Genomic DNA, 21,492 nt, shown 5'->3' with positions numbered 1-21,492 from the left:
TCTGAGACTGTCCTCAATTCTTTTTAGTCTTTTTTCTTTATTCTGCTCTGCCGTAGTTATTTCCACTATTTTATCTTCCAGGTCACTTATCCGTTCTTCTGCCTCAATTATTCTGCTATTGATCCCTTCTAGAGAATTTTTAATTTCACTTATTGTGTTGTTCATCACTGTTTGTTTGTTCTTTAGTTCTTTTAGGTCCTTGTTAAACATTTCTTGTATTTTCTCCATTCTATTTCCAACATAAATCATCTTGGATCATTTTGGATCATCTTTACTATCATTATTCTGAATTATTTTTCAGGTAGACTGCCTATTTCCTCTTCATTTGTTAGGTCTGGTGGGTTTTTGCCTTGCTCCTTCATCTATTGTGTGTTTCTCTGTCTTCTCATTTTGCTTAAGTTACTGTGTTTGGGGTCTCCTTTTCGCATGCTCCAGGTTCGTAGTTCCCTTTGGTGGTGGTGTCTGTCCCCAGGGGCTAAGGTTGGTTCAGTGGGTTGTGTTGGCTTCCTCGTGGAGGCGACTATTGACTGTGTTCTGGTTGATGAGGCTGGATCTTGACTTTCTGGTGGGCAGGTCCATGTCTGGTGGTGTGTTTTGGGGTGTCTTTGACCTTATTATGATTTTAGGCAGCCTCTCTGCTAATGGGTGGGGTTGTGTTCCTGTCTTGCTAGTTGTTTGTCATAGGATGTCCAGCACTGTAGCTTGCTGGTCGTTGGGTGGAGCTGGGTCTTGGCATTGAGATGGAGATCTCTGGGAGATTTTCGCTGTTTGATATTACATGGAGCTGGATGGTCTCTTGTGGACCAGTCCTGAACTTGGCTCTCCCACCTCAGAGGCACAGCCCTGATGCCTGGCTGGAGCACCAAGAGCCTGTCATCCACATGGCATTCCAGAACTTGCCAGCTTGTTATATTCTTCTATTCATCCTCCCTCTCTTCTCCTGCTAGTATTGGAGCGTCTCCTGCAGAGGTGGGGGACAGCTATGGCTCACTGCAGGGACAAAGACATGGCCGGCGGCAGTTCTGGAGAGTACTCACCGATGTGCGCCCTCCTGGAGGCTGCCATTTTCTTACCTTCATTCCTTTATATGGCTGAGTAATATTCCATTGTATATATGTACTACAGCTTCTTTATCCATTTATCTGTCAATGGGCATTTAGGTTGCTTCCATGACCTGGCTGTTGTAAATAGTGCTGCAATAAACATTGGGGTGCATGTGTCTTTTTGAATTATAGTTTTCTCTGGGTATATGCCCAATAGTGGGATTGCTAAGTCATATGGTAATTGTATTTTTAGTTTTTTAAGGAACCTCCATACAGTTCTCCATAGTGGCTGTATCAATTTACATTTGCACCAACAGTGCAAGAGCTTTCCGTTTTCTCCACATCCTCTCCAGCATTTGTTGTTTGTAGATTTTCTGATGATGCCCATTCTAACTGCTGTGAGGTGATACCTAATTGTAGTTTTGATTTGCATTTCTCTAATAATTAGTGATGTTGAGCAGCTTTTCATGTGCTTCTTGGCCATGTGTTTGTCTTCTTTGGAGAAATGTTTTGTTTGTTCTTCTTTCTCTAGTTCCTTTAGGTGTAAGGTTAGATTGTTTATTTGAGCTGTTTGTTGTTTCTTGAGGTAGGATTGTACTGCTGTAAACTTCCCTCTTAGAACTGCTTTGGCTTCTTCCCATAGGTTTTGGATCATCGTGTTTTCATTGTCATTTGTCTTTAGGTATTTTTTGATTTCCTCTTTGATTTCTTCAGTGATGTCTTGGTTATTTAGTAATGTATTGTTTAGCCTCCATGTGTTTGTGTTTTTTACGTTTTTTATCCTGTAACTGATTTCTAATCTCATAGCGTTCTAGTCAGAGAAGATGCTTGATGTAATTTCAATTTTCTTAAATTTATTGAGGCTTGATTTGTGACCCAAGATGTGATCTATCCTGGAGAATGTTTCGTGAGCACTTGAGAAGAAAGTGTAATCTGCTGTTTTTGGATGGAATGTCCTATAAATATCAATTAAGTCTATCTGGTCTATTGTGTCATTTAAAGCTTGTGTTTCCTTATTAATTTTCTGTTTGGATTATCTGTCTATTGTTGTAAGTGAGGTGTCAAAGTCCCCCACTATTATTGTGTTACTGTCGATTTCCTTTTTTATAGCTGTTAGCAGTTGCCTTATGTATTGTGGTGCTCCTATGTCGGGTGCGTATATATTTATAATTGTTATATCTTCTTCTTGGATTGATCCCTTGATCATTGTGCAGTGTCCTTCCTTATCTCTTGTAACATTCTTTATTTTGAAGTCTATTTTATGTGATATGAATATTGCTACTCCAGCTTTCTTTTGATTTCCATTTGCATGGAATATCTTTTTCCATCCCCTCACTTTCAGTCTGTATGTGTCCCTAGGTCTGAAGTGGGTCTTTTGTACACAGCATATATGTGGGTCTTGTTTTTGTGTCCATTCAGTGAGCCTGTGTGTTTTGGTTGGAGCATTTAACCCATTCACGTTTAAGGGAATTACCGATATGTATGTACCTATGACCATTTTCTTAATTGTTTTGGGTTTGCTTTTGTAGGTCCTTTTCTTCTCTTGTATTTCCCACTTAGAGAAGTTCCTTTGTCATTTGTTCTAGAGCTGGTTTGGTGGTGCTGAATCTCTTAGCTTGTCTGTAAAGCTTTTGATTTCTCCAGCGAATCTGAATGAGGTCCTTGCTGGGTAGAGTAATCTTGGTTGTAGCTTCTTCCCTTTCATCACTTTAAATATGTCATGCCACTCCCTTCTGGCTGGTAGCGTTTCTGCTGAGAAATCATCTGTTAACCTTATGGGAATTCCCTTGTATATTATTTGTTGGTTTTCCCTTGCTGCTTTCAATAATTTTCCTTTGTCTTTAATTGTTGCCAATTTGATTACTATGTGTCTTGGTGTGTTTCTCCTTGGGTTTATCCTGTATTGGACTCTCTATGCTTCCTGGACTTGGGTGGCTATTTCCTTTCCCATGTTAGGGAAGTTTTTGAGTATAATCTCTTCAAATATTTCCTCTGGTCCTTTCTCTCTCTCTTCTCCTTCTGGGACCCCTATAATGCGAATGTTGTTGCTTTTAATGTTGTCCCAGAGGTCTCTTAGGCTGTCTTCATTTCTTTTCATTCTTTTTTCTTTATTCTGTTCCGCAGCAGTGAATTCCACTATTCTGTCTTCCAGGTCACTTATCCGTTCTTTTGACTCAGTTATTCTGCTATTGATTCCTTCTAGTGTATTTTTCTTTTCAGTTATTGTATTGTTCATCTCTGTTTGTTTGTTCTTTAATTCTCCTAGGTGTTTGTTCTTTAATCTTCTAGGTCTTTGTTAAACATTTCTTGCATCTTCTCAATCTTTGCCTCCATTCTTTTTCCAAGGTCCTGGATCATCTTTACTCTCATTATTCTGAATTATTTTTCTTGAAGGTTGCTTATCTCCACTTCATTTAGTTGTTTTTCTGGGTTTTTGTCTTTTTCCTTCATCTGGTACATAGCCCTCTGCCTTTTCGTCTTGTCTATCTTTCTGTGAATGTGGTTTTTGTTCCACAGGCTGCAGGATTTTAGTTCTTCTTGCTTCTGCTTCTCAGTATTTTTAAAGTTGGAATTTCTGTATACTTTAGTAGGTTTTTCAAGGCAGAATATATACTCTTTATGTATATATTATGTATATAATGCAGGAATCTTATATTATGATAAAACTATATGTAAAAATGAATTCCAAAATTCTATACTATCATTCAATTGAGAATAGTTTCGGCACTGGGAAACCCAGTATAGATAACAAGCGGGAAAGTTAAGTTCAAATTAATTCAAATCTAATAGGATAGTCCATTATGATGTTTTTGCCTATATATTTCTCCAGGCATGACAAGTACATGCCAACCATTGTTGTAAGCAACTTTTTATTCTATTTCTTCATTTTTAATGTACTTTATTTAAGGGTACATATTTTCTTTGTACCTGTATATCTTCTCTTCTTTGTCTTCTGCATCATATCCAAGGAATCTGTCTGCCTTTAACCAAGCAAGCAAACAAACCTGTTAGCAGAGCTTTTATTTTAAATGTAAGGCAAAATGAAATGATTGTAAAAATCCAGCCATTGCCATTAACGGAATAGTGTCCTTATATTAGTGGATATTTAAAGGGTTAAATATATAAAAAATATATATAAATATAGTGGATATTAAAAGGGTAGTAAGAGGTATTTGTAGAGATTGTTGTCAAAGAGACCAAACAACTATGGTTAATGATTTTCTTGCTTACTATAATTGCTAATTACAAAAATACTTAATGGGAGACAAATATCAACTCATCAAAGACATCTTATTATTCGGATTAGAACAAATATAGACGTGTTTTACAAAATTCATTTCTATTACCAAGAGAAAAATTTTTTCTCATCTGATATATATGTATGTATACATATATATATATATATCAATGTATTTTTTAAAATTTTAATATATCCTCATGCTAGCTAAGAGTTATTTTTTTGATCATAGTTTTTAATTTTAAGCAGTATTATCCTTGACAAATCAAGCTATAATAAAGTTTACTGTAGTTATAATAGAAACCTTTTCAGCTGTCATCTCAATTCATTGGTTTTATTGATATGGGAACTAATAAAAATCAAAGTACATAGAGAGAAGTAATCATGTAACTTATTTTCAGGAAAGCATATATGACAGAATTTAAGTATTTAAGAATTTAAATGTGGCTAAAATATAATCTTGACCAGTGCATGTCTCCAACAATGTTGAAATCAAACCATTTAAGGAAGATAGTTACTAAACTCTATAATTTTGAAGGGAAATCAGTGTACAGTTCCCCTAGTTAAAAGCTATATATTCCATCCTCTCTCTAACCCACTTTTCCTGCTGTGATTTAATTCTTTCTTTCTTGACCTTTACTCAGGTGAAAAAGGAAATAACTCCTTACTGCCACTCATACAGTATCCCTGAAATGTATTTTGGCTTGTGACCTTTAAATGATGGGGATAAATAAAATGAATCTCATATCTTCATATGGACCTGATCTGTGGGTCAACATATGTTTGCTTTTCATCTGTATGAAAATGCTTTAGGTTGTGATTGCCATGGAATAGGTGAGGTCAGGTGAAGAATGAGAAGTTGCCAACTGAGTCAAGCAGGAGATGAAACGATCTGAAATGGAAAAGTTAAGAACTGGGGGATTCTTTGTGCGAGAGATGGTAATTGCTTATGGTCACTTGCCCTTCCATGGGTGAGACGCAGGGTGTAAGGACAGTGTGAAAATGCCTGGACTGTTAAGGGAAGAACACCTGGGCAGAACACTGGACAGAGGTTACATATGGGTGACATAGCTGTGAGAACAGGGCTTGAAACTGAATAAAAATGCCTCAGGTCTTCCATGACATTTCATTTCCCACTAAGAAAGGATTTTGTGTAAGCACCATTTTAACACTGAGGTTGATTTCCCCAATTAAAAAAAAAATAGGCACTTTTAGAATTTCCACTGCCAAACTGTTTGTGTTTGAAACATTGAGTCCTATTCTTAACTTTCAAAAAATATAGATGTTTCATAAAGCCTAATGGTATTTACAGAGATATAAAAGTTAAAAATCTAGCCAAGGTTATTTGGTGTTTGAAATCAAGCATGATAATATTTTTGTGTGAAATCCCTAGATCATTAACATTGCTTTAGTCAGCATTAATAGGAAATGCATGCCAGTAAGATGAAAATTAATTTCCAGTTGAATGCTTTATGTCAGGAGACAACTTGCCTGATTGCAGTTGTTTGAAACGGAGCATATTCTAAGCACATTGCCTGCTGCCTTTTCTTGGCTGTAGATATTGACGAGTGTGGGACCGGGAGGCACAGCTGTGCCAATGATACCATTTGCTTTAACTTGGATGGTGGATATGATTGCCGATGTCCTCACGGAAAGAACTGCACAGGGGACTGCATCCATGATGGAAAAGTTAAGCACAATGGTCAGATTTGGGTGTTGGAAAATGACCGGTGCTCTGTGTGCTCGTGTCAGGTTAGTATAAACAAAACATTGTAACCATTTTTATCGAGGTGTAATTTGCATATATTTCAAGTGTACAGCTTGATGAACTTAGACAAATTCATACGCCCATTTAACCATCACTCAGTTAATATAACAGAACATTTTTACCTACCCAAAATGTTGCCTCGGTCCTTTCTTAGTCCCATAGCCCTAGCCTCAAGCAAACACTGCTTCCAGTTTCTATAGATTAGATTTGTATTTTCTAGAGCCTCATATAAATGGAATCATATAACACAGTTGGCCTTCTGTATCTGCAGGGTCCCCATCCATGGATTCAACCAACTGTGGATCAAAAATATTTGGGAAAAAAAAAATTCCAGAAAGTTCCAAAAAGCAAAACTTTAATTTCCCCCACACCAGCAACTGTTTACATAATATTTACATTGTATTAGATGTTATAAGTAATCTAGAGATAATTTAAAGTAAACCAGAGGGTGTGCATAGGTTATATGCAAATACTATGCCATTTAATATAAGGGACTTGAGCATCCACGGATTTTGGTATCCACGGGAGGCCTCAAACCAATCCCCCAGGGATACCAAGGGAAGACTGTCCATACTCTTTTGTGTCTGACTTCTTTCTCTCAGCATTATGTTTTGACATTCATTTATATTCATTACACGTATCAATAACCCATTCCTTTTTATTACTGAATAGTATTCCATTGTATGGAAATGCCACAATGTGTTTATTTATTCATATGGTAAAATTTTGTTTCTAACTATGCTAATGTTTCTATAGTCGCAATATCATATTTGAATGAATGTATAAATGAAACCATAATGAATATGCTATGGCCTGCAAGTGAAAAATATCTATTTGGGTTATATTTCAGTTTTAGAGAGGTGTTCTGTTATGTGTACCCAGTTGATAATAGACATTTAAATTATAGTTAAATGAATAATACCAAGGACTCAACTATTATTAAAGAAATTGATAACAGCTTGTACAAATCATAAGGTTAAAATATTCTAGAAACTTAATAATATGTAAAACTTGTTGACTAGCTACCAAATATAAACATACAAGCCCTCACACAAAACAAAATTTAGTTAGTATTCAAATTACTATATTAATAAACAAGTAAATGTATATTTATATATACATACACAATTTATTTACACATAAGAGCCATGCAGTGGTTATCATTTTAACTGGTTATTTCTGAAAATTTTCTTTCCAGTCAAGTCATTTAAAGAGTAATGTGTGGAAAGAAAATTGAATGTTCTCCAGCTTAAGTATTTTCTGGGTGTTAGCTACAAAATGGAATTTTAAAGAAAATCAGTTATATTGGGTAAACAGTGTGAATCATCTCAACTTCCAAATCAACATCTGAGATTATAGACATAGCATGTAATATATATAAAATGTGTATATGTGTGCGTATATACACATGTACACACACACAGATACACACATACATATGATGTTAGTATATTGAGAAATGGAGGTTTCTGGTAACTGCTTTTTTTCCCTTGTCATACAGAATGGATTTGTAATGTGTCGACGGATGGTCTGTGACTGTGAGAATCCCACGGTTGATCTTTTCTGCTGCCCCGAATGTGACCCAAGGCTGAGCAGTCAGTGCCTCCATCAAAATGGGGAAACCTTGTACAACAGTGGTGACACCTGGGTCCAGAATTGCCAGCAGTGCCGCTGCTTGGTAAGTTCAGCTATGTGAAGTTCAGGGAAACGTTTAATCCCAGAATTGAAATCGTAAAGCAACCTTGCCCTGCCCCCTGCACCGATACTCAGTACCTGGCCATAGTGTTGGGAGTTACAAAAAGTGAACCTGGTTAGGATGATAAGGTGATGGTTATGCATTCAGGACCTGAGAAGGAATATCTGGGGGTAGATGTGGTACACCATGTCATGTCAGTCTTTCAGGGCTACCTCCAGAACTCAAAAGAAGAAAAGGCTCTCCTGGCTTCCCCAATCCCACTCAGCTTAGGTTTACTTAGAGACAGTTATGAACAGAATAATGGCATTCAAAAAAAAATCACTTTTTCCAGTAGACCTTTTGTTAATCCATTTCTATCAATTATGCTTAGATGTAAGAAAACAAAAACAAAAAAAAAACACACTTTTTTTTCTTTCTAAAGATTATTACTGTCAATGCTGTTCTGGTGGGCACTCTGTTTTACACATAATATGGATATGCAATAAATACTTACTAGAATCTTAGAATTAAATGTATATATTTATGAAACTTCTACTGGAAACAATAGGTTAAAAAGAAAATGAAGACGATAAAGAAAATACCAATCATTTTTTCATTTAACCAAATTTCTTATTTCTTTCTAGTGGTGTAAATAAAAAGGAAAATTGGTCTATATGTCTTTATAGAAGAAAGTTTCACAGATGCTACTTTTAAAGTTAGGACTAGTTTCCTTTCTATTTGTGTGAAGACATTTTTAAGGCAATGCTTTTTTATTGCTTCCTTTTTATACTTTCAACCCAAAAATCAATTAAAAGAGCAAGGTCAGTTTCTGTGCCTGAAGGCCGCTTTCATCTCCAAGACCATGAGACTCAGAATTATGAAGAAAATAGGAAACAGGTGGGAACTAAATTTTAAAAAGATCCAATTCACATAATTTTCTCATGTGGAATAAAAATGACTGAAATCAGCTCCTAGTTTTGTTCTGTTTTGTTTTTTCCAAAGTCCCTACACTGAGAAATGTATAAATGAACAAAGAAAAACTGTCAAATTTCCTTCATATTTCAGTTTACTTTTTTGTCAGTGGACAAAACTTTGTTTTTGCAGAAGGGAATAAATGAGAAGGTAGGGGGAAAAGATCGTAAAAATGAAAAAAGCATCTCATAAGCAGAAACTAAGTAAAAACCTCTTCTGTAGTAAACAATTCTCCTTTGTCATGGGAAAGAGAAGGGCATGCAAATTTGTTTGTTTTAAGAGAAAGAGTTTTTGCTTTCCTTTATTGTTGTTCTTGTTTAACCCCTGAAGACTGTTTTATAATCCATCTGCAGTATAGGTCTCATTTCTCTGATAGGGCTTTTGTGGATTCCCTGCAAGATTCATAGCTGTGAAGGTCTGAGTATAAATGTCCAGCAAATAAATTGACTATTCAGTAAACAATGTGCTCCCTCCCTCCTCCTCCCTTTGCCCTTGTTCATCTGCTTTCCTTATAGCAAGGGGAAGTTGATTGTTGGCCCCTGCCTTGCCCAGAGGTGGAGTGTGAATTCAGTGTCCTCCCAGAGAATGAGTGCTGCCCGCGCTGTGTCACCGACCCTTGCCAGGCCGACACCATCCGTAATGACATCACCAAAACTTGCCTGGACGAGATGAATGTGGTTCGCTTCACTGGGTCCTCTTGGATCAAACATGGCACTGAGTGTACTCTCTGCCAGTGCAAGGTAAAGCTCATTCATTATATTCAAGTAGGGAGCACCTGGCCAGCTGCACCCAGGATTCACAGATACTAATGTGCTTAACCTGGCCAATGGGAAGCATATTCTTTCCTATTTACTGTTCAAACAAAGATGGGAGGAGGGCCACTCAGCTTTATTAGTGCCAAGGCTGACTGTCCTGTGCATCCTCTAATGCATATTCAGGGAGAAGGAGGTGCTTGGTCAGAAACCAGAATGATGGGTTACTAATATCACCAGAACAGAAAGAACCTACATAAATTGCCCTAAAGCATCTAACTGTACACATCTTAAAATAAAAGAATACAACACCAAACTTCATGTTTCTTTCATGATAGAAGACAATATTATTTTATTGATTTTTATCTAGTCCTTTTATGAGATAAGATATATCAACAAAGTGAACATATTACGTTTTCCAAAGTGAAAATCAATATGGCAAAAACGGGCATATTTCTTGGTTTGTGGTGGTGAGTTACATTGAGTTGAAAAATTTAAGATCTGTTGTTTACCATATTTTATTCCTACGGCTGGAGAAAAATCATTATAAAGATTTTTCTTTTTATTCTCATAGGAAAATAGAGCATTGTGCCTTTTACTTCACTGAGAATAGAAATACTGGTAATGTAGACAGAGTATATAGAATTCACAGATGGTGACAAAGTTGAAAACATTCTACTTTGATTATTGTTCCTACAAACATTTGATTTCATGGTCATTGTACTTCATAGTCAAAATTTTAGAATCAACACTAGAACTAAGTAAATAATCTGGAAAGCTTAACAACAACAAGAAAGCAAAGATGTCAGATTTTTCCCACCATAGCACAGCCAAATATCTATAACTGCTCTGGTTCTTTAAGTGAGCATTTCCATTTAAATTTTTTTTTTCAATAGAGCAATTTCATTCAGATTCATATAGTACAAATTTCTTACTAGAGTGGCTTGATGTAACAGGACAAAGAAATGTGAAATGCTTTAAGTTTTGAGATGCTATTATTATCTATTTCAAACCAAAATTTCTAGCTCTTTCAATTATTGCAATTTAATCAAGCACAGCTTGTCAATCAAGCACAGCTTTTTGGGGGAACATTTAATGCAGTTTTCTAAAAGTGCATTAGCACATTTGGAAGTTACTTTTACTACTAAAAGTTACTAATAATGTATATTCAGTGCTGCTTTAATATACATTTTTTAAAATAGAGCTTTATTGGAGTATAATTGCTTCACAATACTGTGTTAGTTTCTGTTGTACACCAAAGTGAATCAGCCACATGCATACATATGTTCCCATATCCCCTCCCTCTTGAGCCTCCCTCCCATCCTCCCTATATACATTTGATATGAGTGCATTTGAGTACATTTAATGGTGCATTATCTAGAAACTTCAGCATTCATGACCAATAGGGAAATACTTTCTGACATTTAATTACCAAATAGAGTTGAGTCTCTTTACACTCTTAATCTAACTGTTAGATTATTGTTCTGAGCAATGACAACAAATACATATACCGGGTGATAGAATGTAAAATACCAGATATAGCTCAGACAGATACTTCCAACAAGAAAGATACATTCAGTAATAGGCAGAAAAACATTAGAGTGTTTTCTGGGGAAAAGAGTGTGAATGAGCTTGTCATTCACCATCTTACAAACAACTACTAGGATTTTTTGGCTCATGGTAGAAATATAGTCCAGAAAGTGTATTTTGACATTAAATTCATTTCTTGTCAGATAAGTGCCGATTCTCAGAGGTTACTATTTGATGCCATTTCCCTTTTCCCTTCTTATTAAGTATGAGTTATAAGAATATCCTCAATGTTACCAAATGAATCCCTAATACTCATCTTATTATGTTTATTTTGTGCTATTTTAAAAATGAAACTTATGCCAAACAGGCTTGAGAGATTTCATTGGAGGTGAGCATCCTTCACAATTTGGTGCTTTCAGAGCACCGTTTTTGCTTATCATCTCCCCATCCTACCGCTTCTGAGTTATTTGTTTTAGTCAATATATACAAATTATGTGGGACATTGTGCCAGAACTGGGGTAGAATGATAAGCAAAAATGGGTACAATCGTTCCTGGAAATTTTTGCCCAGCAGCTTCTAGAGCTCTGCTGTCCAGTACAGTAGGCAGTAACCACACATGGCTATTTAAATTCATTGAAATTAAGTTAAAAATCCAACTCCTCAGTCACACAAGCTACATTTCAAATGCTCACACGTGCTAGTGGCTATCGTATTAGATAGCACATACAGAGAACCTTTCTATCATCGCAGAATATTGTATTGGAAAGCGCTGGCCTAGAGGTGAAGAATGTGGCATCTGGAATCCGGCTACCTGGATTGAAAACCTGGTCAATCTCACTAGCAATGTCACCTCAAGGGATATTTATTAATCTCTCTGTGGCTCCATTTTTCTCATCTAAAAATGGGAATAATAATATTACTTACCTAGAAATAATTATAGTACCTACTTGAGAAAGTTGCTATAAGAATTAAGTGAGAAGATCCACACAAAGTTTCCTACACATTTCATATGCATTCAGAGTAAGCGCTCAATAAATGTTGACTATTATTATTGTAGGTAGTGGAGTATAGAAACATTAATTAAGTCATGAAACAGATAAAGACAACATTACAAACTCTGATGGATGCTCTAAAGGAAAGTTGCACTGTGCTAAGAGGCTGTACAATGCATGAACCAGTTTTACTTCCTGAGGAATTAAGAGTTAGCTGGGAGAAATAGAGTTAAGAGTTTCCCTTCCCTTTTTAAAGATGTCTTCAAATGTAATTTGCTTACGTTAAAAAAAAAAAATGTTTCCTCCACTTAGAAGTTGAATTCTTGCATCAAAAAAGAATTAATAATTTTGTCTTTCCTAAATCTAATAGAGACTACACACCTTTATGATGGGTCAGAGAGCTTTCAGGCAATTATGTTTTGAGCTCCAGACGATAAAGAGGGATGTACCCAGTTGAGAAATAAAAAGGGAGGAGGTATTAGAGGGTCATTCCCTTTAATAAATTATCACTGAGTGGGACACTTGGGAAATTGGAAGCCAGAGGGCCACTTTTAACTCCTGGGGAGACTCTAGATGTAATACTGAGATAATTGAGGTATGGAAAAGAATAGTTTTATGAGGATGAAGCTCCTAACTTTCTAAATGTTGCCTTCATCTATTAGAAACCATAAACTTAAAGTTTGGAAAGTGGACATCTGTGCTAAAATTAGAATAGATAACTAAGTCTATCTATGGAAAGAAATACCCCATAAATGAGCAATATTATAATGAATACTTTAATATATGATCAGGAGAGCTTCGCAAATCAAAAGAGGAAGAAAGGATTATTCTATAAATACTGGAATGACTGGACAGCAGTTTGAAGGATGTAAGTTGTATATACTGTTATATTATGTATCAAAACAAATTCCATGTGGAAAAAGTGCTAGATATTAAAAATAAATCAAAGCAAAGATAAGTAATCAAATATTTATCAAAATTCTTGAAGGAAGATGCCTTTTCTAATTTAAAAGTGATAAAATCTACCTCAAAGAAAATTTAGAGCTTCTGTAGATAAACAAAATTAGCAAAATAGAAGATCACAACTAGAAACTAGAAAAATATTTTCAACAGATATGATTTATTAGATTAAAAATATATGAAAATTAATTTTAAAATACTTATTTCCCCATAAATAAATCAACAAAGGATGAATAAACAATTTACTAAAGAATACAGCTATCAAAAAAGAGGAAATCAGTGTTTTAAATAATTGACACTTAAATATAAACTAACATAATGAATTATTATTTTCACATACTATGCTAAAAAAATATTTCACAATAATTTCCAATGCTGACAGAGGTGTACTGGAATTGTAATTCTTATGCAATGTTAGTGACATTGAAAAATACATGTCAAGAACCATACATACATCTCTTTGCCCACTCCCCATCCCCACAGAAATATCCAGAAGATCCTACTAATCCTGGGTCTGAGAATCCAACCTAAAGAAATAATCTAAAATGTGGAGCAAACTATATGCATCGTAATATTAACCTCAACATTAATTGGCACACAGAATCAAGGAAGAAATCAAAATATCCAGCAAAGGAAAAATGGGTTAAATAAATTATGGGAACTCTGTAACATATAACATTATATCATAATTATATAATATGTAATTATATGACTGCATTATTCAATTATTCATGTACTAACAATGCTTATAATGAAAATTAAGACAAAAATACTATGTGTGATTACATATGCACTTTGATTACAAGAAGGTTGAAAATAAAGGAATATGAAGTGAATTCTATTAGGACATACTAAAATATTGATAATAGTGGGATTTAAAATTATTAATTTTTATATAGATTATTTATAGCCACATATTATATATGAATATATAATTACATATATTTATTATATTATAGTATGTATAATTTATAAACATATTAATATATTAATACCATATAGTGATTGATAAGTAAATAATAAATATCTTAAATATAAATAAGAGTAAAATATATTATGCATTATATATATCATGTATAAACATTTTACTGAAAGCTGAAAGTCATCTGTCTTCTAATCTTAATGTTATAGAGTTTACCATGCAAAGAGTGATGATGACTTCTTTACCAATAAATATAGCCAGAAATAACAAGGTGTTAAGGAAACTTACTGTGTTACTACATAAAAATAGATTTTATAATTAGTTATGACAGTAGGTGGTTACTATTCCTAGCAACCTGACTAAGTTTCAGTGGGTCACCTTTTATTCTAGTTTTTATCAAGATAATGTTTGTTAAGGTGAAATGCATAGTTATTTTGTATATAATTTTATAAGCTTGTTGAATCAAAATATAGACTATTTCCAACAATCTAGCAAGTACCTTTTTGTCCCCTTCCAGACAATACCTACTTCTCATAGGAAACCTCAATTTTATTTCATTATAGTAAATTTATTTTCCTATTTAAAATTTTCATATAAATGGATCACACAGTATGTATTCTTTTATATCTAATGGTGAATTGACCAGTTTATCATTATGTAATGTCCCTCCTTATCTCTAGCAAGGCTTCTAGACTTGAAGTCAATTTTGACTGGTACTTTTTTTTTTTTTTAATATTCATTTATTTATTTAGTTGCACCGGGTCTTAGTTGCAGCTGGCAGGCTCCTTAATTGTGGCTTGCCAGCTCCTTAGTTGCAACACGTGGGCTCCTTAGTTGTGGCAGGCAGGCTCCTTAGTTGTGGCATGCAAACTCTTAGTTGCAGCATGCATGTGGGATCTAGTTCCTTCACCAGGGATTGAACCCAGGCCCCCTGCATTGGGATCATGGAGGCTTATCCACTGCACCACCAGGGAAGTCCATTGTCTGGTACATTTGTAGCCACACAGTATATTGTTTTGATTCATCCACTTTCAACCTATCTATGGTTTTATATTTAAAGTGCATTTTTTATAGATAATGTATAAATAGTTCTTACTTTTTTATCCAGTGTGACAATCTCTGTCTTTTAATTGAAGTGTTAGTCTATTTACATTTAATATTGTTTTTGACATTGGTGGATTTTGGGCCACCATTTTGCCATTTGTTTTCTACTTGTTCCATCTATTTTTTGTATTCTTAATCATCTATTCCTTCCTTCTTTTTGTTTGTTAATATTTTTTATATTATTCAATTTTACTTATTCTTTTGAATTCTTCACTAGAACTCTTTTTATGATTGTTTTAGTTTAGTTGTTGGTATAGGAGTTGTAACATATATCATTCATTTATTACAGTATAATAAGATTTAATATTATACTAATTCATATAAAATGTAAGAACTTTGGAACAATATAATCCCGTTCCCCTAACCTTTGCACTATAATAATCATATATTTATAACTATGTATACTATAAACTCTAAAAATCTGTATTACTATCAGTATTTTTGCTTTAATAAGTCAAATATCTTTGAAGCAAATTAATAGAAGAAAAAATGCTATATTTTAAATTTTATACTTATTTTATATTTATAATTATCCACATATTTACCATTTCTTGTGCTCTTCATTTCTTCTCACACATGTTAATCTCCATCTAGTGTTATTTCCCTTTATCTTGAATAACTTCCTTTAGCATTTTCCATATTGCAGATATACTGGCCACAAATTCTCTCAACTTACATTTATTTGAAAATGTCTTATTTTTGAAGGATATTTAACTAAATATAGAATTCAGGATTGACAGATTTGTCCCAGCACTTTAAAGGTGGTACTCTACTGTTTTCTAGTTTCTATTATTTCTGATGAGGATTCAGCTATCATTTGTACTTTTGTTCCCTTATATGTAATATGTCTTTTTTTTCTCCTCTGTCTCCTTTCATGATTCTTTCTTTATCTTTGGTTTTTAGAATTTTGACTATGATGAACTTAAGTATGATTTTTTTTTTTTTTTTTTTTTTGTCCTCTTTGGTGTTTGCTGGGCTTTTTGAGTATCTAAGTAGATTTTTTTCACCAAATTTGAGAAAAATTTGGCCATTGTTTCTTCGGATATTTGGTCTGCCACATTATTTCCCTCCTATTCTTCTGGGACTCCAATTACACATGTATTATATGGTTTAATATTATCCTGAAGGTCACTGAGGTTCTATTGTTATTTCAATCTTTTTCTCTTATTTTTAAAGATTGGATAATTTCTTTTTTTTTTAATTTATTGACTATTTCTTCTGCCATCTCTAATCTGCTGTTAAACCCATCCAATGAATTTTTCATTTCAAATATTGCACTTTTCAGTTCCAGAATTTTTATTTAATTCTATTTATACTTTCATTTCTCTGCTGTAACTTACCATGTTTTATCATTCATTATGACCATCCTTTTTTTTTACATCTTTGTATGTATTAGTAATAGCTACTTTCTAGTCTTTACCATCTGGATTAACTTTGAGTCATTTCTATTCACTAGTTTTTCTCTTGGTGAGGAGTCACTTTTTTCTGTTTTCCTTCACATGTCTAGTAATGTTTATGGTTTACTGGATATTGTGGATAATACATAGTATAGACCCTACATTCTATTAGCTTCTTCTGAAGACTATTTTTGTTCTAGCAGATTGCAGGTTACTGGCCAGTCATCTTGCAGTTGGAAAGGCTGGGCTTTACATTGGTTAGGTGGGTCTATTCCAGGTGTACCCTTAGTTTTAGGGTGAATCTCTTAATCTTGAGACATCATTTTCTTCCTAATCATGGCCCTTTTGGGCTTTCAATGGAAAGCCTGAATTTTTTATCAGTCCCTTCTAACTTGGCAGGACATAGATTTTAAACCCACAGTGAGCAGCATCTGAAATATCTGCTCAAATCTTTCAAACTTCAAGCTGTGACTCTCTGATTGTCTCTTTAGAGTCTCCTCTGCAATTCAAAGACCCGCCACAGATTTGAGGGGAGTTGACTTGCTGATTCACTCCCTCCTTTCTAGACATTTCCTCCTGAATTTCCAGCCACTCTGGTAGCCCAACAGAGCCCTAAATATTGTCTTCTGACATGTGGGCCCTATCAGATTGTGGCTTTCTGCTTCAGTTATAGTTATCCTAAGCTTCACAGACTAGGGAGTGCCCTAAGGGAAAATGCCAAGTAAAAATGAATCTCAAATAGTACATCTTCCTTCTTTTAAAGATTGAAACTCCTCCAGTGTCTACCTGCTTTTAGTCACTTTGCTTTAAATAGTTTTTATATTTTGTCCAAACTTTATAGTTATCCATAGGAGGGATAGTCGATAGTCTTAAACAAGTAACTCTGCCATTACTGAAACAGGAACCCCAGTGGAATATTTTATCAATCTTTCTTGTATGAACTATGTTTCCCTAATTGGGGAGCTTCCAATGACATGGTCTGTAGAGCATTTATGTTGCTATAGCAGAATTGATATGGAATAAGAAAAACACTACTGGAAGACTTGGAAAATATACCTTCTCTTCCTAAAACATACTCATACTCCAAACATTCCCTAACTCTCTTTCTGCTCAAAATCCATACAATTTGAGAAACTGATATTCTCAGGAACTGGTACACCCCTCCCTTCATTGGGTCAATGGATTGGGAAAGATCATGTGACCAGGTTATGGCCAGAAAACCTCTGCCTCTGAGCATAATGACAAAGCTTTAAAATGCAGCTAGAGATCCAAGAGATGGATGTCACCTTCTTTTGCTGTCAGAGTAAGAACTCTGCTTAATAACAATTTAAAAAGAAAGAGGATTAAGTTAAATTGATAATATTCTTCTTGGATATAGACTGGCTTTTCCCTCATTTGGTAAGCTTCAACAAAGGCTAAAGTACCAAAGTCCTTTCTTAAGTTTTATCTTACATGAACAGACCCTTTTGGTTTTATCATATTAAGGCCTGATACATTTTCAATCATCTAAAGTCAATTATCTGGAGAATATATCAAATAGAAGATGAGTTTTAGAGTCAGACTAACCTGAATTTTAATCCCAGCTGTACCATTATATTAGCTTTGTGATTTGGGCCATGATATTTAAGCTTTCTGATCTTCAGTTTCTGAACCTAAAAAAACATGACTATTAATAGCGATCCTACTGGGAATGCTCTTAGGTTGAAATTAGATAACGTATTTAAAGTGCCTGGCAAAGTATCTGACACAGAGTACACACTCAAAAAGTAGAAGGGTATTATCATCTTATGATTGTGGTAACAATACTAACATTTTCATTATTATTAGCTAGCCAGTGGAAGAAAGTAAGAGACCATGGATTCAAAAGAACAAGATACAAATTTTTTTCCTCTTCTGTAATACGCCATACTCTTTTGGTACTTTGTTATAAAAACTAATTATGCATATCTGGCTCTTCCTTGACTATTTTTCCTGCCTCATCTCTACACTGTTTTCTTCACCAACTTAAAATTCTCACCCAGACCAAACCTTTTTAGGTTTCTTAACTACGCAAAACTCTTTTCACTTTAAAGCCTTTTACTCATGCTGTTCCCTGTGCTCTTGGCCTACCTTTTCACAGATCTGTCTTGAGGTCTTGGTTTAAACATCACTTCTACAGAGAAGCCTACTCTGGCCACCCAATCTAAGTAGCCAGACATTTATTAATCTCATGACATCAACTAGTTTGTTTCTTTTCTAGCACTTTTCACAATTTTTGATTGTACATTTGCTTATTAATTTCCCCCCCCAGAACTATAAGCCCTGTCCTATGAGGGTAGTGACCATATCTGCTTTATTCATTCATCAGCATATTTCGGGTTCGATTTACTCAATGCTTATTTTGTCAATGAGTAAATAAAACAACAAATGTGAGCTAAGAGAGTGCCATGGGGTAAATAAAGCTAGCTTATGATTTGCCACAAATAACTGGCCATAGTTTGTTCTGCAACAGTAGAGGCATGAAAAGTGATTGAGCTATTGAACTTTCAGGGGCACATAAATAACAAAACATTCAGTTATGTTATGTGTACCGATCGATGAGTATTGACTAATGGCTGAAAAAGTAATACCATGCTTTTTTCCCCCTCTGTTTTCTCTAGAATGGCCACATCTGTTGCTCAGTGGATCCACAGTGCCTTCAGGAACTGTGAAGTTAACTGTCTCACTGGAAATTTCTGTTTAAAGAATGTTCTTTCATTAAAAAGACCAAAAAAAATTAAAAGTTGAAGTGGATGATTTGTGTGCAGCGAAGTGCAGCATTGTTAATAGCTGAGTAAACTTTCGATTATGAAATTTGTGGAGCTTGAGAAAATCACAAAAGGAAACTTCTTGGGGCAAAACTAGACCAGAATTCCACCTCAACTGCGTCTGACGTCGGCATGTAGAAGAATGGGTGTGAAATACACACCATGACATCACGACCTCTGGATGTAAAGCCTGAGCTTACGGGAGCTTTGGAAGGCTCTAGCTTCACTGGTGCAGAAAATTTTCCTCTAGATCAGAATCTTCACAAATCAGTTCAGTTCTTCACTGCAAAAAATAAAATGTAAGGCAGTGAACGAATTCTGTTTTCCGAAGCAAAGCAAAGAAGCTATAACATGTTATATGTACAGTATACACTCTGAGAAGAAATCTGAAATGAGTTATTGTCATGATAAAAATAATGCACAGGCATGGTTACTTAATATTTTCTAACAAGAGATGTCATCCTTATTTCCTTGTTTTACTGCACTTAATATTATTTGGTTGAATTTGTTCAGTATAAGCTCGTTCTTGTGTAAAATTAAATAAATATTTCTCTTACCTTATAACATGTCTGAGTGTCTGCATAACGTGTTCCTTTTCCCCCACAGATGCCTCAATATACAAACTGCTTTCTAGTTCTGCTGATGAGAAACTCCCACCATGCTATTCCCAAACTGAAAGGTGATTTTCACTACATTACATGCCAAAGTGCAGGGGAATGGGTGATGGATACCTTTGTTCTGCCTCTCTGGATCCTCTCAGTCACCTTTTACCCTGCCTCATATCCTGGGGGCTGACCTATATACATTGTATTAATAGGTTCTCTTGTCCTCTGGATTCTGATTCGGTTTGACCAGTGGCGACCACCGGCAGGATATCAGAAAGAGGACATTTGGATATTTATTCTGCTGGCTCCTTTCCTGCCAGGTTACTACTATGATTAGCTGTGTCACTTACTGAATGTGACATCTCCTGACAGGTGACCCTCTCTGTTCAGCTACCCCCTCCAGTTTTTGATAACTTCTGTTTGCTTCTTCTGGCTTAGAGATAATAACATCTCTGGCTGCTTTGTCCTTTCAGGTACCTGATCGATTTCTTGTTGTTGTCCCTATTTCCTATTGCATCTTTATAAATCGTCCCTTTGTTAAACTGTCTTTAATTAGCCAGCTCGAGTGTGCCATCTGTTTCCTGCCAGGACTTTGACTGATATACATAAGGAGGGGAGTATGTGAGGGTTGGGAATATCTTCAAGAATTGGTCCTTCACAATTTGATATAAAAATTTAAAGAATCCCAATCTTAGGAGGCATTATGATATTACATGTTAAAGTTTTTGATGCACTAGAATCTCAGGAGGAAAAAAATTAACTTATTGATGCCCAATAGAGGAGTTAATCCAATATTGCCCTAGTCATATGTTTTGTGCTAGGGTGAAAAAGGAAATAAAGATATTATTAAATTCACTTTTAGTTTAGAGACTTCTTTAAAGAAAAAAAAAAGGAAGTGAATAGGATATGACTCCCACAAGCTACAGAAGTGGTAAAGTGGCATTTTAACTACCCCTTCCGCATTGTTATGGGAACAACCTAACAGGAGCTGAGCTAAAGGATCATTTATAAATGTTTTAATACTTTGGCATGTGTAATATTTATTGAATGTGTGAATTCAAGTATCTCAATATTCCCTGGTTTTATCATAAACGATTTTTTCTGCAGCCTTTTTATATTTAATTTAAAATTTCAGCAGAGCATAAAGTTTATTTCACTTTAAAAAAATTTTTTTTTTTTGGCTGCGTTGGGTCTTCGTTGCTGCTTGCGGGCTTTCTCTAGTTGCGGCGAGCGGGGGCTACTCTTCGTTGTGGTGTGCGGGCTGCTCATTGCAGTGGCCTTTCTTGTTGCGGAGCACAGGCTCTAGGTGCGTGGGCTTCAGTAGTTGTGGCGCACAGACTCAGTATTTGTGGCTCGCGGGCTCTAGAACACAGGCTGAGTAGTTTTGGCACATGGGCTTAGTTGCTCAGTGGCATGTGGGATCTTCCCGTACCAGGGATCAAACCTGTGTCACCTGTATTGGCAGGCAGATTCTTAACCACTGCGCCACCAGGGAAATCCTAAGTTTATTTTTATTGGGCATTATTTACTATGGTAACTAGCAATTTAGTCTCCAAAAGGGTATTAATTTGAAGTTTTTTCTACATATTTCTCCCATATATAGATTTGGGATTTCATATTAAATCTCCCTAAAATCTATTTTATTTGTTTTTATGAGGAGAGTGAGAAATAGTATGTGCCTGTGTGTGTGTATATACACACACATACTCACAATCTACATCCATATATTTGTATATATTCATCATTTA

At 35.1% G+C, this 21,492-nt stretch overlaps 1 protein-coding gene across 1 annotated transcript in view; it reads left to right on the top strand.

Moving 5' to 3' along the window:
• Window positions 1-19,636, top strand: part of NELL2 (neural EGFL like 2) — a 367,245-nt gene extending 347,609 nt beyond the window's left edge. The window contains exons 18-21 of the mRNA XM_059935715.1: window positions 5,840-6,033; window positions 7,551-7,727; window positions 9,212-9,436; window positions 18,993-19,636. Coding sequence (XP_059791698.1) covers window positions 5,840-6,033; window positions 7,551-7,727; window positions 9,212-9,436; window positions 18,993-19,043 — 647 coding nt within the window. The 3' untranslated portion in view covers window positions 19,044-19,636. The remainder of the gene's footprint in view (window positions 1-5,839; window positions 6,034-7,550; window positions 7,728-9,211; window positions 9,437-18,992) is intronic.
• The last annotated feature ends 1,856 nt before the right edge of the window (window positions 19,637-21,492 follow it).

Source organism: Balaenoptera ricei, chromosome 10 (genome assembly GCF_028023285.1).
Source record: "Balaenoptera ricei isolate mBalRic1 chromosome 10, mBalRic1.hap2, whole genome shotgun sequence".
NCBI classification, from domain to species: Eukaryota; Metazoa; Chordata; class Mammalia; order Artiodactyla; family Balaenopteridae; genus Balaenoptera; species Balaenoptera ricei.
Note: the sequence above shows the minus strand (reverse complement) of the source record. Positions and strands in the feature narration are given on the sequence as shown.